At 29.9% G+C, this 27,512-nt stretch overlaps 2 protein-coding genes across 2 annotated transcripts in view; one reads left to right on the forward strand and one right to left on the reverse strand.

The window, feature by feature from the left end:
• Positions 1-27,512, forward strand: part of cysu (Curly Su) — an 88,618-nt gene that overhangs the window by 52,059 nt on the left and 9,047 nt on the right. Inside the window, exons 2-4 of the mRNA XM_065515461.1 lie at positions 509-685; positions 15,786-15,865; positions 17,087-17,177. Of these exons, the coding sequence (XP_065371533.1) occupies positions 509-685; positions 15,786-15,865; positions 17,087-17,177 (348 nt within the window). The remainder of the gene's footprint in view (positions 1-508; positions 686-15,785; positions 15,866-17,086; positions 17,178-27,512) is intronic.
• LOC135955268 (bifunctional arginine demethylase and lysyl-hydroxylase psr-1) lies at positions 12,129-15,377 on the reverse strand. The gene is made up of 5 exons (XM_065505607.1): positions 15,171-15,377; positions 14,919-15,110; positions 14,534-14,851; positions 12,306-12,435; positions 12,129-12,240 (listed from the first exon to the last, which is right to left on the reverse strand). The coding sequence occupies exons 1-5, from the start codon at positions 15,375-15,377 to the stop codon at positions 12,155-12,157; spliced, it is 933 nt and encodes a 310-aa protein (XP_065361679.1). The 3' UTR covers positions 12,129-12,154.

Raw genomic sequence — 27,512 nt, forward strand, 5'->3', positions numbered from 1 at the left:
TAAGAAGCTTTTATGTAGAAATGTGTCTTGATTAGGCGGATTTGTTTGGAAAAGTGTTTTGTTAAGTCTCATTTCTTTAGGAAATTTTCATCAATAGCATTTCAATTGCCCAAACTTTAAAACTACTGGTCTTTTAAATCATCTTAGAAAAAAATAATTTAAAATAATTTATATTTTTTGGCTATAAATTTCAATTATGAAGTAGACACCCCTAAGACATAATTTATTATAGCCTTCTAGTAATACAACAATAAGAAAACAAGACAATATTGCTAAAGTAGCACGATTTTCTAAGATACAATTATGATATTGTTTGAGGTAGCTTAATACTATACCAAAATAATGGTAGCAAAAACACAAAAAATATGCAAATAATGAAAATATATGACATTGAATGATTAATTGCTAAATAAATGCAACACTTACATGCAATCTATACTAAATATATGCAAAAAACCACTATGAAACTTATTGATTTATTTTATGTTTTTCTTTTCATATTTTGCAGAATATTTCTATTAACCACAGCTTTGGTAGCAGCACCCAGTACAATAAATGCACAATTTCATCATTTTGGTGAAGCTTTAAATACATCACCATTGGGGGCCGATTGTGCTCTAATACTATCAGGACCTGGAAGATCATCGGTATACGATTATAGTGTCAATTTATTCCGTGGTTCATTGTAAGTACATGAAAAATTTAAACACCTATAAACATTTTATATTAAGTAGTTAAATTACATGTTTTCCATACACACACCTCAAATATCAATTTATACTTTGTGTGTTTTGTTTGTACAGAAGTTGGAGGAAAATCATCAAACAGATTTTTGTTAATTTTCATTAGCATTTGAGTAGTTGTAAAAGCAAACAATTTGTCATTGAAATTAGTTTGCAAGTGAATGGTTTTGAGAATTTTTAAATATTTGTAGGCAGCTATGTACAAGTGTTTGCTTGTAAATTGCATATATGCATTAGCATATTTGCATATGTTTATTTACATATGTGCCTACATATATATTATTAATGCATATTTGAACATGCAAATTTTCTAGCAATACTTTTGAGAAAATTTGTTAAAAAACCACACATTAATTCAGCAATTCTATGGATTTAATGAAGATGCATTATTTTTAGAAAAGTGTTTGTTTGCAATTAAGCTATTTGCTTAGTTGTGGTTTTAATTGCTTCGTGGCAGCATATTAAAGATGAAAATTTTAAACTGTGACAAGCGGAAAACAAATTCATTAATCTAGTGATTGATTTATTGCACTAACTATATTTGACAACATAAATTTGAAGGTTCATTAGAAGATTATGAAAATAAATTAAAAAACCTATCTTCCACTTAATATTACAACATTATACGTTGTAGCCTAAATTTTGCATATTAATATCTCGTAATCAGACCAATAACATCTGCATCATAGAAAAAATGGTTACTTAAGTAAATTTCTGTAACAGCGAATTACAATTGTGTCACTTTAAGTCTTAAGCCTGACAAATTACAGCTCAAGGATTAAAAAATTTACTTTTACTTTTTCAGCAATCCATTTAAACAAAAAAGAAAACAAAACAGTGACAACCAAAAGTTGAACTTGACGACATACGACATAAACACTTACATGCCACAAAGATTATTCATTAAACTGGTTCAAATAATTGCAACAAAATAAAAGATTTTATGCATTTCTCAGGCAGGGTGCTGGCTGCGTAGTAAGTATTTTAGATGGCAAAATAATAAAATTCATAAAATTAAACAGAGCAACACATTATGTACACAAGACGATGACGACGATACAAGTTAGCAGTCATGCATGTGGCAATCAGTGTGTTGCATGCAATCAATGTGAAAGAGAAAAAGTGCGCATAACTGCGTGTTCATTTTTGGCCATTACGACATACTGGCGTAAATACGTAAAAGTTTAAGTTTTTTAAATATTTGATACATTTCATTTAAAAAATTTCAATGTTTTTTCTTTGCAATTTCTTTCTCTTACAAAAAAACTCTGCAGTAAAAACAAGAAACCTGCAACAACAGGAAGCTTTTTAAAATCAAACAATTTTAATTAATGACGAATATTAAAACAAATAAAAGTATTCACAAAAATCACTTTCAGAGTCGATTTCTATAGAAAAGTGTCTGGATGATGAAACACATTTTCTATAGAAAAGTGTTCAGATGATGAGACATATTTTCTATACAAAATTGTCTGGATGTTGAGACATATTTTCTATAGAAAAGTGTTCAGATGATGAGACACATTTTCTATAGAAAAATGTTCAGATGATGAGACACATTTTATATAGAAAAGTGTTCAGATGATGAGACACATTTTATATAGAAAAGTGTTCAGATGATGAGACATATTTTCTATAGAAAAGTGTTCAGATGATGAGACATATTTTCTATAAAAAAGTGTTCAGATGATGAGACATATTTTCTATAGAAAATTATCTTGATGTTGAGACACATTTTTTATAGAAAATTGTCTTTATCTTGAGAAACACTTGCTATTGAAAATTATCTTGATGTTGAGACACTTTTTCTATAGAAAAGTGTCTAGATGATGAGACACATTTTCTATAGATATGTGTTCAGATGATGAGACACATTTTCTATAGAAATGTGTTCAGATGATGAGACACATTTTCTATAGAAAAGTGTCTTGATGTTGAGGCACATTTTCTATAGAAAAGTGTCTTGATGTTGAGACACATTTTCTATAGAAAAGTGTCTTGATGTTGAGACACATTTTCTATAGAAAAGTGTCTTAATGTTGAGACACATTTTCTATAGAAAAGTGTCTTGATGTTGAGACACATTTTCTATAGAAAAGTGTCTTGATGTTGACACACATTTTCTATAGAAAAGTGTCTTGATGTTGAGACACATTTTCTATAGAAAAGTGTCTTGATGTTAAGACACATTTTCTATAGAAAAGTGTTCAGATGATGAGACATATTTTCTATACAAAATTGTCTGGATGTTGAGACATATTTTCTATAGAAAAGTGTTCAGATGATGAGACACATTTTATATAGAAAAGTGTTCAGATGATGAGACACATTTTATATAGAAAAGTGTTCAGATGATGAGACACATTTTATATAGAAAAGTGTTCAGATGATGAGACATATTTTCTATAGAAAAGTGTTCAGATGATGAGACATATTTTCTATAAAAAAGTGTTCAGATGATGAGACATATTTTCTATAGAAAATTATCTTGATGTTGAGACACATTTTTTATAGAAAATTGTCTTTATCTTGAGAAACACTTGCTATTGAAAATTATCTTGATGTTGAGACACTTTTTCTATAGAAAAGTGTCTAGATGATGAGACACATTTTCTATAGATATGTGTTCAGATGATGAGACACATTTTCTATAGAAATGTGTTCAGATGATGAGACACATTTTCTATAGAAAAGTGTCTTGATGTTGAGGCACATTTTCTATAGAAAAGTGTCTTGATGTTGAGACACATTTTCTATAGAAAAGTGTCTTGATGTTGAGACACATTTTCTATAGAAAAGTGTCTTGATGTTGAGACACATTTTCTATAGAAAAGTGTCTTGATGTTGAGACACATTTTCTATAGAAAAGTGTCTTGATGTTGACACACATTTTCTATAGAAAAGTGTCTTGATGTTGAGACACATTTTCTATAGAAAAGTGTCTTGATGTTGAGACACATTTTCTATAGAAAAGTGTCTTGATGTTGAGACACATTTTCTATAGAAAAGTGTCTTGATGTTGACACACATTTTCTATAGAAAAGTGTCTTGATGTTGAGACACATTTTCTATAGAAAAGTGTCTTGATGTTAAGACACATTTTCTATAGAAAAGTGTCTTGATGTTGAGACACATTTTCTATAGAAAAGTGTCTTGATGTTGAGACACATTTTCTATAGAAAAGTGTCTTGATATTGAGACACATTTTCTATAGAAAAGTGTATTGATGTTGAGACACATTTTCTATAGAAAAGTGTCTTGATGTTGAGACACATTTTCTATAGAAAACTGTCTTGATGTTGAGACACATTTTCTATAGAAAACTGTCTTGATGTTGAGACACATTTTCTATAGAAATGTGTCTTGATGTTGAGACACATTTTCTATAGAAAAGTGTCTTGATGTTGAGACACATTTTCTATAGAAAAGTGTCTTGATGTTAAGACACATTTTCTATAGAAAAGTGTCTTGATGTTAAGACACATTTTCTATAGAAAAGTGTCTTGATGTTAAGACATACTTTCTATAGAAAAGTGTCTTGATGTTAAGACATACTTTCTATAGAAAATTATCTTGAAGTTGAGACACATTTTCTATAGAAAATTGTCTTTATGTTGAGACACATTTGCTATAGAAAATTATCTTGATGTTGAGACACATTTTCAATAGAAAAGTGTCTGGATGATGAGACACATTTTCTATAGAAAAGTGTCTGGATGATGAGACACATTTTCTATAGAAAAGTGTCTGGATAATGAGACACATTTTCTATAGAAAAGTGTCTGGATGTTTAGACACATTTTCTATAGAAAAGTGTCTGGATGTTTAGACACATTTTCTATAGAAAAGTGTCTGGATGTTTAGACACATTTTCTATAGAAAAGTGTCTGGATGTTTAGACACATTTTCTATAGAAAAGTGCCTTGATGTTGAGACACATTTTCTATAGAAAAGTGTCTTGATGTTGAGACACATTTTCTATAGAAAAGTGTCTTGATGTTGAGACACATTTTCTATAGAAAAGTGTCTTGATGTTGAGACACATTTTCTATAGAAAAGTGTCTTGATGTTGAGACACATTTTCTATAGAAAAGTGTCTTGATGTTGAGACACATTTTCTATAGAAAAGTGTCTGGATGATGAGACACATTTTCTATAGAAAAGTGTCTAGATGATGAGGCATACTTTCTATAGAAAATTGTCTTTATGTTGAGACACATTTGCTATAGAAAATTATCTTGATGTTGAGACACATTTTCTATAGAAAAGTGTCTTGATGTTGAGACACATTTTCTATAGAAAATTGTCTTTATGTTGAGACACATGTTCTGTAGAAAATTGTCTTGATGTTGAGACATATTTTCTATAGAAAATTATCTTGATGTTGAGACAAATTTTCTATGGAAATTGTCTTTATATTGAGACACATTTGGTATAGAAAATTTTCTGGATGATGACACACATTTTCTATAAAAAATTGTCTTGATGACGAGATACATTTTCCATAGAAAATTGTCTTGATGATGAAGATACATTTTCCATAGAAAATTGTCTTAATAATGAGACGCTATTTCCGTAGAAATTTGTCTTGATGATGAGACACATTTTCTATAGTTTTGTTTTGATAAGACACATTAAAAGGACTGCACAACACTGTACAAAAATATCGTATTCAAAATTACCTTATCAGTTGCCAGACTCAAATGAATTGTTGTATATTGTTAAAATTGTGATGTTGTGTCATTGCAACGCACATAAATTGATGTGCCCAATCATGAAGACAATGCCTAAGTTGTGTTCCACAATGCCTTCATATGTCATGCTCAGCTGTTTGAAGCCATCTTAAACAATTTATCAGTAGCATATTTAAATATCAACTACCCCCTAATACAGTAGCTGTGGCTTAACTATTTATATGACCAATAAATTTTAAATTTTTTTTTTAATATTTCTGTAAATGTTTAATTGATTATGCCAATTTTTAAGAAAAGCCACCAATTATAAATTTTTGATTTACCACAAGATGAAACTAGTTTATGTTTTCGTTGTAAATATTATTTAGTTTTACAGAAATATTAAACAAAATTTAAACTAATTTCCATTTGTATGTAATTGTCACTGTTTACTGGTATGTTTTATATTCGAACAAAAATCTATATTTGTACAAATAAATCTCTCTTTTGGATGTTGTTTGGCCAATTATTTAATATGTTGAAGCACATACTGAATAATACAACCCATGGTAACTGCACAACATGCAACAAACATAAGTAACTGGGGCGGTAACACGCATTTGTTGTTAATGTATTTGACACGCGTCTAATTCGTAACAAACTCATGCCACTTTCAGTACAACCACTCTAGCAGCTGCGACAGCTGCTGCTCCTGGCTGGCTGGTTACTTTATAATAGATTTCAAAAAAACTTGTGCACTTTTTCTATGGCTTAACTCTTTCTTTATATGGTGATTTTGCGGATGTCTTTCATCGATTCGGCAACCACTCGCAAACTGGTGTTAAAATTCAGTCTTCCTTTTTTGTGTGTGTTCGATTATGTGACTATATATCCAACTGTATCATGCATGATACTGATCAACACATGTGATGCTTTAATCAACTAAGTAAAGTGTCAATCTTGCATTTGTGCACGTAATAAGGCAATGGAAAAAATTCTAAACTTTTGCTGATCTCTGTCTGTGTGTTTGCGTGTGTTTGGATTACAAAACCTTTTGGTAACTTAAAAATAAAACTTGTAATAAAAATAATTAAAATGTAGTAAGATTACAAGAGGTATTTCGTTTTTTTTCCCCATAACGATGAAGTTAAGACAGAAAATTGTAATAGAAAATTGTTTTACAAATCGTTTAGGTATTCAGATGCTTAAGAGATATAAGTCTAAATTGACTTGCAATGAAATAATTTACAGATATAGAGTAAACAGTGGCATTTTCACAATTGATAAAATGTAACTGAAGCAAGATCTTCGACTGTTGCAAAAAAAAAGCGATCTAAAATATTATATGGGAATCCAATTTTAATAGGCAGTTATAAAAGAATCTAAGCCATTTTGTAGATCATAGGAGTCAGAAATTATTTCAGTTTATTACTCTTTGTTTCCTCAAGTCGGACTTGGAAAGGTGTAACATTAATTAAACATGTTCAGGAATAAAGTTTCATGCCAAATTCACTTTTTTATGCTCTCCGGACTTCGTGAAATAAATCGAAATTACCAGCTAGAAACATGTGTACAATGAAGGACTGCAAATGTTGCAAGTGTCATCCCGAACATTGTCATGCCGTGCTCTTCAAACATGTTCGACATAGTTCATTATTGCTAATCTTAATGGCACTTATGACATATGTACAATTATGGCACTTTTATTGTTTGTTAGCTGCATGAAATAAGCAAATTTCGATCATGCAGCTGACCAAATGTACGTGGTTTTTAATTACTTAAAAAAATCGTGTGAAAAATTATTGTACAAATTCAAATGATGTTAATAACATTCAAATGATGTTAAATACAAAAACACATTAATATTTTATTAGATATTTGAAATATCTAAATAAAAAGTGGTCATAATAACACATAAATATTAACGCATGATTAAGAAAGCCATAGAAATCACGTACAATTTGCAATGTAATACAGTTGTGAAAAATAAAGGAAAAATTATTATGAACATTTGGAAAACAACTCAACACATAATTTTGAACTTGAAAATGGGATGAATATCGACATGTCTCAATTCTGATTTCATTTTCTGAAAATGCGCTATTTACAATAAATAGATGGCGTATCTTTTGAACGCGATTTTTGATATTAATAACTTATGTGCCATTATGAAGGATACATATCTGTTTTTATACCCTACACCACCATAGTGGGGAGAGTATAATGTGACTAACACCCACCTTAAAGTATACCGATAGACTTAGAATCACTTTCTGAGTCGATTAAACGATGTCCGTCCGTCTGGCTGGCTGTAAACCTTGTGAGCAAAGTACTGGTCGCAATTTTGAAGATATTTCGTTAAAATTTGTTACATATTATTTTCTAGGCCATATGACGAATCCTATTGAAACTCGCTGAAATCGGTCCATTATTTCACCTAGCCCCCATACAAATGTCTTCCCAAAATTGGACTTTATCAGTCATAAATGTTTAATTTATACATGTATCTACACATATTTCGCTCCAAATAAGTTTTATATATACAAAATTCTTGTCACCAAATTTTATTACGATCGGTCCGTAATTAGTCATAGCCCCATATAGACTCGTTTCCGAAAATCACTTTAACGTGATAAAATCTCTTAAAAATGTTGGTATACACATAAAATTCAACGTAAATAACTTTCATATAGACACAAATAACACGACCTAATTTCGTGGTGATCAGTAAGTCAGTAGTCCGTAATTAGTCATAGCCCCATATAGACTCGTTTCCGAAAATCACTTTAACGTGATAAAATCTCTTAAAAATGTTGGTATACACATAAAATTCAACGTAAATAACTTTCATATAGACACAAATAACACGACCTAATTTCGTGGTGATCAGTCCATTATTGGTCATAGCTCCCTTATAAGACCCACTTCCGAAAATCCCTCACGAATATAAATTATTGATATTTTAAAAGAAAAATGTTTTTGCTCATTTACTTAGTGTAGGATATTATATGGTGGGGCTTTCTTACTTGTTTTTTCTGACTTAGTTATTGAACATTATAGTGTAAACTACAAAGTTTTTTTTGCTTCGAATTTTGTATCAACAAAGCGTCATATGCGGGAAGTTTTGCTTTACTTCTTTAATTTGGAAAAAAGTGACACTGACCAATGCTTATGGTGAATGTATTGCATCGTTTTCAACGTGCGAGAGATGGTTTGTGCGATTCAGAGTTGGTGATTTTAACACGGAAGACAAAGATCGCCCAGGGCAGCCAAAAAAGTTTGAAGACCAATTGAAGAGACATTACTCCATGCTGATTTATTACTTGTGATGAAAAATGGATCCATTAAGATAACCAGAAGCGTAAGAGACCGTATGTGAAGCTCGGCCAATAAACCGAATCGACACCGAAGCCAAATTTCCATGGCGCTAAGGTAGGTGCGGAGCCAGGTCAACCATTGGGGGAGGTTAAATCGAAATTTGTTCTACATTTTTCTTTTCTTCTTCTTTTTTATATGAAAACTTTTCTGTTTTGGGGAGGGAGAATTCCTGGAGCATAAGCGTCATATCAATTATGAGCTGTTGAAATCTGGCCAAACAATCACATGAAACCAGTGAAGCGAGCATTTGACGAAAAACGCTTAAAATATGCGACCAGACATTTAACCGTAATATTCCATCATGACCACGCTCGGCCACATGTTGCCATACATGTTAAAAAGTATTTACAATTAAGTGGTTGGGAAGTTTTGCTTCACCCGCTTTATAGTCCAGTCCTTCAGTCCGTCCGACTACTTTCTGTTTTCGACTACTTGATACGTTCTTGGCCTCAAAAGATGAACATTTATTTTGTCTTGGAATCCATATGTTGCCAGAATGATAGGAATAGGTCATAGTTAATAATGGTCAATACTTTGAATAAATTTATATTGTACAAATATATCAAAATAAAAGTTAAAAATTTGAAAACATTACCCAATATTTTGTGAAATTCTGTTCCACAGTATATCTTCTTCGAAAGATATGAAAAAATAAACAGAAATATAACAATTATTCAAAATCTATGACTAGCTACTAAATTTTCCATATTGAATAAATATCTTATATTTCTTGCACAAATATTTCAACAATATTCAAAGTGAAGGGCTGACAGTTGTGGTTCAAGGAAAAGGTTAAACAAATATGCAAACACAACCACCAAAGTGCTGCATATTAATGCACAAAAATGTTGTTAATGCATTTAATAGGAGGTTTTAAATATTATATTAAATTTAAAGACTTTCACGAAAATAAGTTTAAGGTTTCCTTAAACAATATGAATAAATTAAATATGGTTTATTATAACTATTATTATAGTTTTACAAAAAATATTGCATCATTGAATTTTTCTGCTTAAATCATCTCACGTTTTTCCATTTTTATATTTTTTGTTGTCTTACAATAGAGGTCATCTCTGAACAAAAATCAAAATGACATTTTGGTCATACCAAAAGTAACCACTTGCATTGAACAGCAGCAAGTTGTTGTTAAATAAAATGAATGAAAACTTAAAAAAACACTTGACACTCTTTAAACAAACAGTTGGGGCATATAACAACAACATTGACATTTAAATGATCTAAATTTTGAACGAATAAAAAAAAGTTCCTCGCCAACGCTTTACAAATAAAGCAGAACTCAAAAAAACCACATAAAACTGTATGCAGATCATTCAAGATTGTGCAAAAGCTCCAAAATAAAAAATGAAAATAAATTTAAATTTATCTGAGCTCTATATGATTGATATATTAAATAATGTATATTTATATCTTAAGTGCCACTAAAATAAAGTAACAACCATAAAATTTAGCTGCAAAGAAGAAAAAAACAAACCATGAAAAAATAAAACTTAACATGACTTTTGCATATCACTCTTGATAAATAAAATAGTAGTGAACAGCAGCAGCAGCAGCAACAGGTGATGTAATAAATATTATTTTGTGTATAAATCACAATCACATACAGACGTACTGTTTTTACACTTTGGAATTTACAAGTTTCAATTTCAGTTTCTTGGCCAAAAACCAACAACCTGAGTTACAGCGCAAAACACACAAGACACACATAATTTTTCGCATACAACTTCAATTGATCTTATTACAAGAATTATGTATGAGAGTACAAACTAGTACTTATGTATGCAAAATACAAAAAACAAAAAAGGTTGCGGGTTTTAATTGCCACAACATCTCTTGCCAAAGTGCCAATCACACCTACTTTACACAAACCTTAAATTCACTTGCAGTATAATTTATTAGGGTTTTTGCAAAATTTATTTACTAGTTTCAAATTTCCATTAAACCATATAAATAAGAGTGAATTACATGGAAGAGAAGATGAAATTTCTTTAATATTAACTACATAAGTCTTCAAAAATAAAGATCGCATAATAAATACAGTCTGTATATTATATAGTTTTCAAGGTCAAACATCAGTTGTGAAGTAATATAACTACTGGGGAACATTTGTCATCTGAATTTCCCATGCTCTGATATGACCACTACATTCCGTCTGTATTACTTTGAAGTAGTTTTGTAATGAATGTCTCTTAGTATGAAATAAGGAAGCTAAATAATCCTCAGCGTAGAACAATTTCAAAAAATTCCCCGGGAGTTTTTTCCCTTTTCTCATTTTTCCTATTTAAATTCTATGTTAAAAAAAACGAAAAGGGAAAAAACTCCTGGGGATTTTTTTCATAATTGGGCTGAAAAATTAAAATGAATGAAAAACTGAAGAAGAATGGTCGGTTTTCGGTTTCGGTTTTAAGTCATGAAATACATTGGTTTCGATAAAACCGAACACTAACTTCTAGTTCTATTGATACTACAATGGAATGAATTCTGCTGAAATTATGAAACTTGTAGGCCGCATCGCAAAACTACTGAGAACATTGAGCATTCAAGTCCATCACTCTGTTTGACATTCTGCATAAAAAATTTCTCAACCAAGAGAGTTGAAATTATAGGATCCTTTAGTAATTACAATTTCCATACATTCTTTCCAATGGCATACAATGACGATTTTCTTTTAACAAGACTAGTAGTTTGAAGAAAACTTGGATTAATAATGGTTCGAATCATAAGTTTAATATTTACGAGGTAGTTTAATATTTAATTTATATTTTTTTCTCTAACGAACTTATTTTAATGATTTTAAATACCAAAATGCTTAAAGCAATGATGAACATTTTCAGGAAACAAATTGCAATTCATCTTACAGATTCATTTGCATTGAAAACGAATTGCAGCTCCTTTTTACAAATTCATTTGAAATGGAAATTCATTCATTTCTGTCTAATTCGTTTGAATAGATTCAAATTTCATTCAATTCTTTTTTGTTGTGGAAAGAATTAATTCAGAATGTAGCTAATTCGTAACGAATTAAAATCAAAAACAAATGATTCATTTACAGCTCTGAATACAAATACTAAATTTGAATATCATAATTCAAAATTAACATGAATGTGAATATTACTTAATTAGATTAAGATAACATCCTCAGATTTAAAAAAAAGTAATAGCATTTATTCTAAAAGAACCCTGCGCATGCATTGATTCCTGCGATAAATTTATACACTTTCGTATTCATCTTTTTACACTATGTTTTTATTACTTTCTTTTGGTAAAATTTCAGTTTCAAAAATAATTTCATTAAAGTTTCTTTTATATTCAAATTTACATTTCATTATTTTATGCTTCGTTTTAATCATATTCCGCACCTATGGTCAAACTTATATCGCCAGGTTGTACAAAAGTTTGATGATACCACTTGTTGGTGTCTAAAACAACTGCAATACATGAAAGTTTTATTAATTTTGTGCTAAACTATTTGCGATATTAATGGAAAACTTACTGACATCACCCTTTTTGACTATGGCATCAAATGATTTACATTGAAAATAACATTCGGGTGGTGGAGCCAATAGCCAAAGTTTGCTGCCCGACAATTGGGCCTGCCAGGAGGGTAGGCGTACATTATCGATCTGTAAGAAAGGAACATTTCTTCAAATGATTAAAAATTAAATCATAAAAGGATTGGATAAGGATTTCAAATGTATTCGAATTATCTGAGGAATGTTAATTCGAACATTTTTAAATTTCTTAGAAGAAAATTTCAATAAAAATCTTGGACTCAAAGGCGTAACTCAGTATTAAATAATCAAAAAAACATGAGTTTACATCTGCACAATGAGAAAAAACATTGTTGTGGTAAACATAATCTAAAACAACATATTATGATAAGATTTATGATTGTCGTGCAAACTATCTATGATCATTATTAGTATCATAAAATATCATACTATGGTAATATTGTTGTCATAAAATGTTCTGAAGTAAGCATACTATGATCCAAAGCAATCATATTATGAAACCATATTATGATGCAAAGTAATAATGTTATAATTAAAAGTTACTTTTTGGGAATAAAAAAATTAATTTTTATAGGCTTTAGTTTTAATATACAGTGGGACCTCGATTATTCATAATGGTCGGGACTGGGAGCATTCTGGATAATCAATTTTCCCGGTTAATTGAGTGCCAATTTTGTGTAGTTTTTTAATACATATAGTTTTTCGATAATGGCATTTATCATAATAGACCGATTTTCTTAAAAAGCTCTTTGGTACAAAATATTTTTAAAGCATTCTTAAAATATTTGCTCTATTACCCAAGTTTTTGTATTGGCCTTACGGAAATCTCATGGACATTTATTAAAGCTCTTGAACTAGCAATTTATCGAATAACTAATGCTTTGCACTTGTATGTGTCAGCAACATTAGCACAAAATAATGTTCATATTTAGCCTCACCTTTGATACCTTGTACCATTCCATGAAGTTTTCATTATGGCAAGCCAAACTGCTCTCAGGTAAACACTTCCAAGAAATGGCTGTTAATTTTTCCACAAAAATTGTGGTAGCTACATATATAATCAGCTGAAGTTTAATTTTAAGTCGAATATTTTAGACTTTTCCTTCGCTTTTAATACAGAAATTGGAATTCCTTTAAATCGTTCCTTCCGGAACCATTCATAAACTGCAAAATCTACTTTTGGTTCTTCAGCAGAATCACTTGTATGTATATGCTTCCGACTCATCGTATTCAATAGAGGGCATTTCCCTCGTTTTATTCACATTGTGTTTGGATAAGAGATGTTGCCGGTAAATCGAATCACGAATAATCAAGGCCTCACTGTACTTACTTCCCAATTATAATATTACTAATATATTCACTGTAATTGTTGTTCGTTTATGAAATACAAATAAAACTATAAAGCGTATGAGAATTACAGACACTCAAACTTTACATGTAAAAATAACAAACACCAACCATTCAGATATTTATCAGCCTAACTACAAAAGCCTTAAAGTCAATTTTAAGTCCATAATGTTGACTATTATTTTAGATTTCGTACCATAAAACAAATTTCAAATATAATTTAAAATGTTTTATTATTAAAAAAAGCATTTTGTTTTAAACTATTATGTACATTTTGTTTTTTTAATTTTTTGAAATTTCTTTTTGTTGTTGGAAAAAGTTTTGAAGCTTTATCAAATAAAAACAAAAGTTCTATTTTAAAATAAAGTCGACTTTAACAAAAATTAACTTTAAAATTTCTTTCATAGTTAGGGTGTACAATTGCTGAAATTACTGTTGAAATTAATATAATTATATGTGTACGACAACAATAAATTGTTACAAAGAACACAGTATAGTTGCCATAACCATACAGAACCATGTCTTTTCATTGCGTGTGCTGTACATTAAAACTAACAAAGTTGCAGTATTTTCTGAATTCTTTACAATTTCTTAGGCAACAGGCCTACATAAAAAAAACTGGGGTTGCTTAATTAAAGAAAACTATTCTTTGTACTAAAATTCGTTATGTTTCATATAGAGTGACCCAAATGTGGATTATGTTGCAACCTATTAATATATTTGGCCATTAAAATATAGCCTTTCTAATGAGTATCTTGTCCTCCATAAACAATTTTGTTACTTTTCATCCCACATCAAAATTGAATTAAATTATTTAAAAATGCTTGAAAATCAAATTCTCTTCCCTATTCAGTCCACTTACATGCATATGAGCACCCAAACCACTAGTGCCAATAAAAAACCAATCTACAGCATTATTCTCTGAAGTCTCGGGCAAAAAATATGGACGACCATAATGACGGCGAAATTCCTCTGCTGTTTCGGGATTGCAATTACTCCAACCAAAATACCAAGGTTTCTCCTGATGACCCTCCAGAAAATCCACTCTTTGTCGGGGCATATCTAAAGCCTCAAACAAATCATGAAAGCCCGTCTTATAGGGGAGAAATTGGCAATCTAAGATTTTCTGTTTTCTTTTGGCATTATTGTAAATGTCGCGAAAATACCAATAGTTAAATTTCTAAAAGAAAAATTAATATAAATAAATTATTATAAAAAAGATTTAAAGTAATAAAGCTACCACTAACTTCCAAAGCTGTCCAATTTTGAGTGGCATCTTCCACTATAACAGGAGTAGCTGAGTAGGCATATCGTTCAGCAAACTCTTGGGATGATATAGCACTAACACGAGCTATATGATCAACATTTTGGCAAAAATTACAATTTTCCGGAGGACGAAATGCGTAACGTACCAGTTGGGGCATTATCAAGGAACAGCGCTAAAATTTTCGATTTTAAATTTGTTTTAAAGAAAAATCTAACATTTCATTCCATCTTACCTTAGAACTCAAATCACTGAAATAATAATGCACTGCATAAGCCACTAAACATAAAATGATTACTACTTTACAGTATGTTTGTTTTCTAGTTTTTGGCTTTTTATATTCTGTTAAGAATGTGTCAATTATTTGCAACTTTTTTATATCAACCTTTTTAGTTTGACATTTTTTAAGGATTTTCTTTAATTCTTCTTGGGCACATTCCATAGTTGCGCCAGGACAACTAAACTCAACGCTGGTGTAAAGTAGACTAAACTGAAAACCACAAGTGTTAGCAACAAGTTAACAACTGTTCTGGTAGAAAACGTCCTGATGATAATGGTTTAAGTACATAAAATCCTTTCAAATGTTAATAATGAGATTATCTTATTTCATTACTGTCTGCATAAACTTATTATAAAAGAGAGAGCAAGTAAGAAACGGAAATGTATATGCCACCATATGGCGTTTCTAGTGTAGATTGTAGATGAGGGTGGCAAAATTCAGAGTATGGAATTGTGTTTAAACGTATGGTCACATGTGATAAGAAATTCTTATAAATCTGATTGATTTTGTTGAAAAGTGTGCTAATTTTATTATTGTTTATTTATTTCTATTTGTTTTCTATTTTTACAGAGGTCCTTATAATGGTGACTCAACTTGTATTACATACGATGCTGTAAATGCTGCCTATTTGGATGCACGCAAAAGAATACGTAAGTTTTATATTTTATATTAGAAATATCTTTATATATAGAATGTTACAATGTAATTTCTAAACTACTGTTCAGATTGAAAAAAAAAATGATTGTTGAAATAAATAAACTCAAACCAGTAGTATTCAAAACTACTTGACTAATTAAAATAAAGTCTGATTCTAATTTTAACAACATGTGATTTCTACAATTTAATTTTCCGACCCTTTAAAGTATATATATTCTGGATACTTATAGATAGCGGAGTCGATTAATCGATGTCCTTCTGTATGTCTGTTGTAATCAACTTTCCGAAGCCAAATAACTTACATACATTCTTCCGGCTCGGTTGCTATTTAAAAACGAGAAAATCGGTCCACAAATGGCTGAGATATAAGGAAAAACCCAGAACAACTTCGATTTTTTACCTATTTTTGACCTACATCTGGATTACTAATATAACTTATATAAGACCTACAATGGGTCAAAATCGGAAAAAATATTTTTTAATCCCAATTTTTTTTTCATCAAAATTTTTTTGTCTACATATTAAAAAAAAATTAAAAAACAAAAAAAAAAATTTTAAATTAAAAAAAAAAAAACAATTCCAAAAAAAATGTTTTCCAAAAAATTAAAAAAACAAATTTGGAAAAAAAATTAATTTTGTTTAACTAAAAATATTTAAAATTTTTATTTTGAAGTATAATTTGGTGAAGGGTATATAAGATTCGGCACAGCCGAATATTGCTCTGTTACTTGTTTTTTTTTTTAATTTAACAAGCGGCTTAGAAGACTGATTAACATTCTGTACATAAATCATCTAACCATAGAAGTCTAACCAAAAATGAGACTGATCAGAACAGGGGATGTGGCACCTCCCATTCAAATAATGTAAAAGTATCTCAACTGTGTATGAATTAATTTCATAACACTGTACTGAGTTTGATTGAAAACGAGCGGGATTAGATTAGAGGACATATCACCTACCATACAAAATAAATAGTTATTTTCGAATATCTGTAGTACTATAACTGTGAAAGTCTTTTACATGATTCAATCACGACATGAGGTTTAACCAAAAATTTGAAGGGTCGGGGAAAAGTGGGTGATTCAAGACTCTCTTTAGAGAAAATTTCTGATTTCAAATTATTCTAAATTTTATATTAAAGCCGTTGTATTTTCATTTCCTATAACATTATTAAGTATATGTATTTAAAACACTTAACTTTCCTCTATTCACAGATGTCTCACAACCTAAAGGTGAATGGAAGGCCGAAGATATTGCCACCGTGGGTGAATTATTACTGGACATTTCCATACAATTGGCCAGAACGTAAGTTTCATAACTCTAAAGAATTATTTATGTCACACTGTGAATATACTACAATTAATAAATAAAAATTTTATTATACATGAACTCAAGTTATTAAGAAACAAAAAATTTAACAATTTAAAGCAAGTCAGCTGGTAACAATAAATGCCGCAATATGTTGCAAGCCTACAAGCGACAATTTATGTTAAATTGCACCACTAAAATTTTTGAAAGTAAATGCAAATTTGCCAAAATACATGGACAAAACACAACATGTTTACGCGCGCGCTTTAAGTGTTTAAAACTGGGCATTAATTAAAGCAGAAACAAAAATGTTTAAAACTAATTTTGATTCAAGAAAGAGTGGTAGGTTTTATGGCTGAATTGTTGAGGTTTTTTTTTTTTTTTTTGAAACCGTTCTTTGATTTATAAAGAAACATTAACCTTCTAGCTAAATGTTCTCATTTAAATATTGCACTTTTTTTATGAGTAGTTGTTGATGGTTTTAGCAGTTAACCTTCAAATAGAAATAAAGGAAATAGGAACGTAACTCGTAATTTAAAATAAAATATTGGAATTTATATGCTAAATACATTATTTTCGTATCGTATCAAATTAAGTTATAAACTCAGTACATTTTTGCTATTAATTAAATTTAAGATACTTTTAATTCCCAAAGACTTTAAAACCAACCTAACTTCGGAAATATAGTAAGAATGCGAACTAATTTATCCCAGCAAAAACTTACATTGCAAAGTAACATTGATGTAACTCATTATTTTAACATGCTGCTGTCGTTGGAGACTTAATCTATTACAAATTATGTTTAAAAAACTACTCTTCATTTATTTTTAAGAGATTAGCAAAAGAAATTCAATGAAAAAATAATATTTTAAATCAATTTCAATTAATAAATATGTATCCGTTCAAAGTTTGAATGAATTTTATAATGAATAAATAATGAATTTGGTACAAAAAGTACAATATATCAGATTATATGTAAGCCATTACCAAACCATTTCTAAGTAATGCAGATTGTATGAAGTAGTCATTGAAAACCAAGTTATTCAGTAATTGCAAGACATTACTAAATTTTTGCTGGGTTCTTTTCATAAATTCAACTCTTCATAATCTCTTTATTTATTTCAACTTTAAATTTTTTTGATTCTATACAGTTTGCCAAAAAAAAATCTTGACATTGAAGTGAAACACAGAAAAATATACACATTTTCAAATACTTTGCAATTCAGTGATCATTTCATTTTACCCCTTCCTTCTGTAACATTAACACATTTCACGTAATGCTACTTACGGTTTTTCATTCCAAAAAAAGAAGCGCCTAACTAAAAACATAATAATTCAAAACATGTTTAGCACGATTCCCAAACACCAAATACCCAACCGTCATACTAAAACTAAAGAAAAAAAACTTAGTAATACCATGAAAAAATTAACAGATTATATAAACATAAATTAAATTTAACTGAAAAATATATAAGAAAAATAAAAAAACAAACAAACTGAGCCACTCTGTAATAAAATGAATCAAGGCATTGGAATAAAATATGTATAATGAAATGGTTTGTTGATTTTTTATGTCGGTGTCTTTTTAAAATATTGCAAAAATAAAAAAAAAAACAGAATTTTTAGATTTTATAACCCTTAATAAAAATTTATCTAATATATTTTGTGGGGAACTTTTAAATATTTTTGGTGAAAGTGCATTGAGGAAAACTCAAATTATGAGTGGCCTGTAACATAAAATCTTCAGACAAACCTAAAGAAATAGATAGATGGATAACTGGTGAAGTCATAAGTATCAACCATCCACCAACAAGTAATCAAATACCCAGAAAACAAGCTTGTTTTTGGCTTCATAATTTATTTGTGTTAAAACTAACAATTTCTTTCTTTTTTTTTGGCAAATAACTTATAGACCTATTACCACATAACAACACCGCATTAATAAGTGCATGATGGTGTAAATGTTGTTTGTTTTGGAAAAATTTTGAATTTTCTGTAGCATGGACAAATTGACAAGATATTAAATTTTGGATTTTATTAACGTTTAACTCAAATTGAATAAGAATTACATAAAATTGAGTTTTCAGCTACATAAATAGTTAGTAAAATAAAATTGTTTTTACTTGATAAATTTTTACAAAAAAGATTACTTTTATTGCTTAATTTATGTTACTTTCAGTATAGTTTTGTCGTTTCATGTTAAGTACCAAGACAATCATGTCCATTTGAATTAATTTGTGCACCATAGTTGCCATTGTCCAAAAGAAAACTAGATATTAGGGCTCCATAACAACATTCCAGAAATTTCAAAATTATCATTAGAAGAACGAAATTGCATCATTTGTTACCCATTTGCTTGGATTCGAACTCTAGGTTCATTATTACAAAATATTCAGAAATTACCATTCGGAAAAAGAAAAAGATCCTGTTCATTATTAGAGACAATTCAAAAAGTACCATTAGAGGGAAGAAAAGTACCAATAAATTCAACGTGTGTCAATTTTAACACATTCAGGATCATATATGCCCAATTTCATGTTTCTGAGTTCATTATTATGAAATATCCAAAAAAATACGATTAGATCGCCAACATGTCATTTAGGACCATATGAAGCTATAAAGGCAAATTGTGGATTTTCACTCATTTAGGAACATTTATGATTAATTACATGTTTCTATGTTCAAATTTAAAAATTATAATAAAGAAAAACTTTCACTTAGTCCTCCTTTATGCGTTCTCACATTATTCAGGATCATAAAATATTAAAAAGTACCATAAAGCCCCCATTTTTTATCTCTCATCCACATAGAACCATGTACACTTAAAATCAAATTTTGTATGTTCAATATTATAAAAAAATTCAAAAAGTACTATTAGAGGGTCGAAAATTAAGTTTCCCTTTTTATTTAATTTAATATTTTTGTAAAATATTAAAAAAGTTCAATTAGAAGAACGAAATAATAACAAAAGCTCGCCCTTTTCGCAACCGGTTGTTAAGATCACTGATTGTACCCTACACCACCATAGTTGGGAGGGTATATTCGGTTAGTGCTGATGTTTGTGACGTGCAAAAATATTGACCCAACACCCACCTTAAAGTATACCAATCTATTCAGAGTCGACTAAGCGATGTCCGTTCGTCCGTCTGCCTGTCCGTCCATGTAAACCTTGTAATCAAACTACTGGTCGCAATTTTAAAGATAATTAGACAAAATTTAGCACAAACTTGTTTATTGCCCCAAGGACTAAGCCTATTGTATTTGGTTAGAATCGGTCCATTATTTCTCATATCCCCCATACAACTGTCCTGTCTTAATTATAAAAATATCCCAACCAAAATATGTTTCATATCATCGTACGTGACATTTGTACGCTTATAGAGTGGAATAGATTTTGCAAAACTAAGAGTATCATTTGGTCTTTATGTTCCATTCAGAGGGTACTATATGTTAAAATAATAAAAAGTTCTTTCGAAATATTGTTGTCGAAAATATCGAGTGAAAGAATGGTATATCGTACATGACATAAAACGGAAGTCATTTTGAGGTACATTTAAAAATATGCGAAAATATTTGAATCGTGAGAGGCATTATGTTTTCCTTTAATTTCTTACACTAAACGAAATATTTTTCCTTAACAATCCGTCATATTTAAATAGAAACAATCTTTGGGTGATTTTATAATAAATAAAATTTAATATCGTACGTGACATATCGTACGTGACAGATTTGTCTCTTATAATAAAACAATATATATTCTGTAAATATATGTACACAAGAACTAAAAAAATGAATAGAAAATATACATTCGGTTTCAATAAACAATTTGATAATAGCAAAAAAACAATCAGAGTCAAATTAATTTCATACTAAGGAGTGAGATCGAAAAATTCTTAACACACGTTTTTCATTACATTTTTTAACCCAAGTATTATTTGAATTTTTTTTTGATCAAGTTACCTTTGAAAAACATGTCAGTTATTATGTGTAATGTCAATTATATTAATTTTTTTGTTAATCTGATTAAAATGAGTGACCAGAAAAAAGTGCGTACTGAAATTATTAAATATTTTCAACAAAACCCAACTTGGTCTTACAAAAAGTTGGCCAAGCATACAAAGGTCTGCCGTCAAACTGTTTCCAATGTTATTAAACAGTACCGGGAGAACTTGTCAGTTGATAGAAAACCTGGTTCAGGTAGAAGGAATGGTCCACATGATGTTTCTAAAGCCAAAAAAATAGAACGCATTTTCAAAAGAGCTCCCAACACATCCGGTAGGAAAGCAGCCCGGTTAGCTCAGTGCTCGGACTATTTGGTACGAAAAGTTAAAGCTAATGCAGGTTTAAAAACATACAAGGCTCAAAAAGTTCCTGACAGGAACGCTACTAAAAATTTAGAGGCCAAAAACAGAGCACGGAAATTGAAGTCAAGTTTTATAAAAAAATATTCTTGCTGCATAATGGATGACGAAACGTATGTTCTGGCAGATTTTTCGCAACTTCCAGGTCAAAAATTTTATGTTGCTGATGCTCGAGGGAATGTTGAAGAAAAGTTTAGGACCCAAAAGCAGACAAAATTTCCCAGAAAGTTCTTGGTATGGCAAGCAATATGCAGTTGCGGCAAAAGAAGCCACTCATTTGTTACAACGGGCTCTATAAATACCGAAATTTACATCAAGGAATGTTTACAAAAAAGGCTGCTTCCATTCATAAGACTTCATAATGTGTCCACTTATTTTTGGCCTGACTTGGCATCCTGTCACTATGGCAAACAAGCCCTTGAGTGGTACAAGAACAATAATGTGGTATTTGTACCAAGAGAGGCAAATCCTCCAAACTGCCCGGAGCTAAGGCCAGTGGAGAGATATTGGGCTCTTGTTAAAAGAGAATTGAAGAGTACAAAAAAGGTGTCCAAAAGTGTGGTAGATTTTAAACGGAGATGGACTACATGTTCGAGCAAAGTGACAGAAAGCACTATAAAAACGTTAATGGAAGGGTTTCCGAAAAAGGTTCAAAATTTCATCACTAGTGATTAAAACTATAAAAATAATTTTTTTTGTAAATTGTAATAATAATTTCAATCAAATAAAAAAAAAATTAAAGCTGTAAGTTTAGTGGTTTCTTTTTTATAAACATATATGTATGTTAAGAATTTTTCGATCTCACTCCTTACATGCTAATTGGAAGCTTAGTTTTCGCCGCAAGTTTAGCCTAAAACATAGCAATTAAATTAAAAAATTAAATATAGTCAGTTTAAACTATTATTTTTGCCATTAAAATGTTGTAATGAGCTCTAAATACATACTTTCACATAGTAATATTTTAGTGTTTTCTCCTATTCAAATTATCTTGAAAAAAAGTTTCAAGGGTTTTTGGTTTTTCGGTCGTGGTAGTCATTCTCGTGGAATTGCCCATATATCATGCCACCAAATTGTGTGACAATCGGTCGATAGATAGTCATAGCTCCCATATAAGGCCCACTTCCAAAAATCAATTTATCGATCATAAATATCATAAAAATGTTGGTATTCAAATAAGTTTCATATCAAAAGAAAACTGTTTATAATCATATACTCGGTGTAGAGTATTATATGGTCGGGCTTGCCCGAGTATTCTGAGTGAAAATTTAACATGTGTTTTTGTTATTGTTACAAAAAGAAAATACATGTAAAGTATTCACTCAAACTACTCGCTTGTTTGTTTAATTTCTATGTGGATACCTATTGGTAAATTTTATTAGAAATCGTCGCCACTGTGCTCCCCTTCAAATTCAGAACCGCTTTGAGTTTAACTTCTTACACACTTTGTTGCCTACAGCACACACAATTTTCGACACACAATTATAAAAATTCTTAAAATTTATTTTTAATTATAACTTAACGCCTTAATTAAAAACGCCAATTAAATTAACTTCTTTTTCAATTTAGAATTTTCAAAGAAAAATAACAAATAATTTGTCCTTCCACTAATTGTTTAGATTTCAATTATAAAACAGCACAAATAATATTGTATGACAAATTTAAAACAACTGAAATTATTTTTGCTTGAAAACAAGTACAATTATATAACCATAGTCTAGAAGACAAAAAAAAATTGTCGGAAAAAAACTATGATTTCCTTTTAAATATCTAGACTACATTGCAGAATTTCCAGCATTAACAGTGTGTGGCAGCAAAGATTTGTAATTAAATATTTTTGTTGTGATTTTTCTTGCTTTATCTATGTATTTATCTAACAAAATCTGTGCTCGCATTCAATTGACAGACCAACAGTTTTTTTCGCAAAACAGTTTGACATTTGAAATGAATTCTTTTTTGTGCGTGTGAGTGAGTTTCATTTAATAATTGTGCAACAAATGTATTTTGTTTAAATAGCACAGTACAACACATGATTTTGGGACTCAATTCTGACAATTGCACGTGAAAGTAGCCCCAAAAATTAGAACTTCTGCATCATTAGTTTTGTCAAGTTGGCTGCCGTAATAATTTAATGGCCATACGAATTTTTTTCCTCAAGGTGGATTTTTATCACTTTTTCTATATTTTAGCACGGTTATATCTCGTATACCGTACGGAATATCTCTTTTGTGGCTGAAGCAAAGTTGTAAATATTGAATAGTAGAAAAAAAGCACGGAACATACCTACCCGAAAAAGTTGCATCCAGTACCTTAAAAATCGCAAAAATGCCAATTTTTTTTAATTTTTTACCAATTTTTCACCTTTTTTGCTCAATAACTGGATTACAAATCCAATTATGGACCGATCACCATGAAATTAGGTCGTGTGATTTGCGTATATATGAAAGTTATTTATCATGAATTTTGTATGTGTACCATAATTTTTAACAGATTTATTCACTTTAAAGTGATTTTCGGAAGCGGGTCTTATATGGGAGCTAAGAATAATTATGGACCGATCACAATAAAATTTTTTGACAAGAATTTTGTATATATAAAACTTATTTGGAGCGAAATTTGTGTAGATACATATATAAATTAAACATTTATGACCGATAAAGTCCAATAAGACCCGCTTCCGAAAATCACTTTAAAGTGAATAAATCGGTTAAAAATTATGGCATACATACAAAATTCATGATAAATAACTTTCATATATACGCAAATGACACGACCTAATTTCATGGTGATCGGTCCATAATTGGATTTGTAATCCAGTTATTGAGCAACAAAGGTGAAAAATTGGTAAAAAATTTAAAAAAATCGGAATTTTTGCGATTTTTAAGGCACTGGATGCAACTTTTTCGGGTAGGTATGTTCCGTACTTTTTTTCTACTATTCAATATCTACAACTTTGCTTCAGCCACAAAAGAGATATTCCGTACGGTATACGACATATAACCGTGCTAAAATATAGAAAAAGTGATAAAAATCCACCTTGAGGAAAAAAAAATTCGTATGGCCATTAAATTATTACGGCAGCCAACTTGACAAAACTAATGATGCAGAAGTTCTTATTTTTGGGGCTACTTTCACGTGCAATTGTCAGAATTGAGTCCCAAAGCAATGAACTGAAAAATGTTGTACTGTGTAGTTAAAGAAATATCTAAAATATATATAAAATATGGTCAAACAAATTAACGATTAGCAATATTAGAAAAAAATGGCTTATAAAATTAACGCATATTTCACTTAAAATGGTGAATGAAAAAAATATATGAAAAAAAAAATTAATTGCAGAAAAAAAATTTACAACAACATTTAAACTAATTGCAATTGTAAAGCAAATAATGTCAGATGTTTGAGATTAGAAAAATTTATGACCAGAAATAGTCAATTGAGAGCAAAAATATGGTTGATGTGTTTTAATGGTGTTTTTTGCTCTTTTTTAAAAGAAGGACAAAAAGACCCATACCTTGAGGATTTAGAGGGTTAACATATTCTACAAAAATGTTCTCCATAACATTCTACATAAATTTGCTGAACACATTTTATACCTAAAATGTAAGATTCACATGGTTTCTTATGCCGATTAACAATAAGAATGTGCCAGAGTTGGGAAACTGTAACCCCCTCTGAAATGAAATTCAGATGTAAGCTTTCAAAACCCCGATACACGCGTCTTTTTTTTTTGTCTCCTCTATCAAAATTTATTAGTCGGACGTTGTAATTTTTGTGTTGTACAGTGTTATTGATTGAAAGACTTTATATTCCATAAAATTTTTAAATTCGTATAAGACTTTTAGTAAATGTCTATTGTAAATTGTTTATTATTAATGGAAATATAATTTTAACTCTACTGCAGATACTTTAATATTTCCTGTGTCTTTAGTAGTCGTTTTAAAGTAAGGTTTCATAATTTTCTGATGATATTTATTTGTTAATCCAAAATCGATTTGAAAATTTAAGTATGTAAAAAGACGCTTCCAATAATCGAACTTGAAAAAAAACTTTAAACTATTGGGTCTGATTCATTGTGGTAAGTAGTTTTTGTTAATATAAACAAGTGTTTCTAAATTGTAACATACAAATTTATTTATTCGACTATTCGATTAATCGACAATTATTGAATAATATTTTATTCTAAATTGAAAAATGTTATTTAATCGAATAAAAAATTAATTTTTTCCTCGATTATTCGAATAATATTTATTCGAATGACAACTCAACCCATCACCAATATAAGACTGACATCGATTTTGTACAGTTTGCATAATAAACATTTATTTTTTATCCAATTTGTATCATAGAACCATATTCGGGATGTTTGTATGGCTACTAGGAGAAATCAAGGATCGATTTTTAGCAAAAAATATTATTTTATAATAGGTATAACGTGTGCAAAATTTTAATATATTATCTGAAATATATTTAAAGAAAATATAACTCTGGTGATACTTGATAGATTTTGTACATTTTCATTACCAAACATTTGTGATCAACATGACATAATTCAGAAAATTTTCATCCACCTAAGCCTTTCCATGTAGGCCCAATCGTGCCTTCAACAGACAGACAGTCAGACGGTTAGACATGGCTAAATCATCTTAGAATTTTACGATATAAAAACCCAGGGTATACGATGAATATTTCGATGGTCGATTCACAAGGTATCCTAGCATGTAATATTGTCATAACAGTGTTTAAAAAGCTACGATAACTAACAAATTTGTAACTGTTGCTACAACTACTGCTTCAAAAAAGTGTATGTAGCGGTAGCGGTAGCAGTAGCATTTGTCTTTTTTCGTTTTCTTGTTTTTTTAAAACAACTGCTACCTTCAAAATATAAAACTCTTAACAGAGCAGTAGTAATAAAACATGAATTGTAAATGGAGTAGTAGCATAACAATACAAATCATTGCTACTGCTCTATATCGAGTTTTAATTTTTAAGGTAGCAGTAAAGTAGCAGTTGATGCAGCAGTTAAGGTAGCAATAAAAGTAGTCAAAAAAGAAAATCTTCAGTCATAACACCAAAATTGACAGAATTAAACACTGTGTTTTTTTTGTTTTGAGAGAGTTTGAAAGAATTATTCGATTTTATTCGTCTCAGATGTTCGTGTTGCTAACAGAAAGATCGTGTTTTCTGTGTGTATAACAAAAAAGCCGAACTTTTGTTTACAACACGACCAACTTACACAAATATACATTCACAACAACAACTCATAATATACTTTTTTGGCTGAAGATTTTTATTTTTGACTTATTTTATTGCTACCTCAACTGCTACTTATCTGCTACTTCAACTGCTACTTAACTGCTACTTCTTCTACTACCTCAACTGCTACTTCTATTACTACTAAATTTTAAAAGTAGCAGAATTAATAAAAAACTAATGACTGCTACATCAAAACTTTTTCTTTTTTAAGGTATCAATAGAAAATAAATTACTCTGCTACTTTTAAATTTTTCTTTTATTAGTACTATTACAACTTTTGCTACCAAAATGTGAAGGTAGCAGTAGTAGTAGTAATTATTGACTCCGAGTTTTTATTAATTTTTTAACTAGACTACTTGTGCTTTTTCGTTGCTACTGCTACTTGTAGTCTAGTTTTTTAAACACTGTGTCATAATATATCACGACTCGGCGGCTCGCTTTAACCGACTCCTAGGCGTTCGGCGCAGGTATCTGATGTTTGGTTACGATAACACAATTGCTTGAATGGCAACAAAAACATTTCCAAACCATTCTGAAATATTAGAACATTATGACATGCTAGGATACCTTGTGAATCGACCAAATATAAAAACTCAACGTCGACGATGAGTTACAATCGGAATGACATAATCAATATACCAGTACCTCAATTCCTAAGGAAACAAAATTGTATTATATTAAGTAAATTATGAAATTTCATACAATAATAAATAAAAAA

The sequence above is a fragment of the Calliphora vicina genome, chromosome 1, assembly GCF_958450345.1.
Source record: "Calliphora vicina chromosome 1, idCalVici1.1, whole genome shotgun sequence".
Lineage (NCBI taxonomy): Eukaryota > Metazoa > Arthropoda > Insecta > Diptera > Calliphoridae > Calliphora > Calliphora vicina.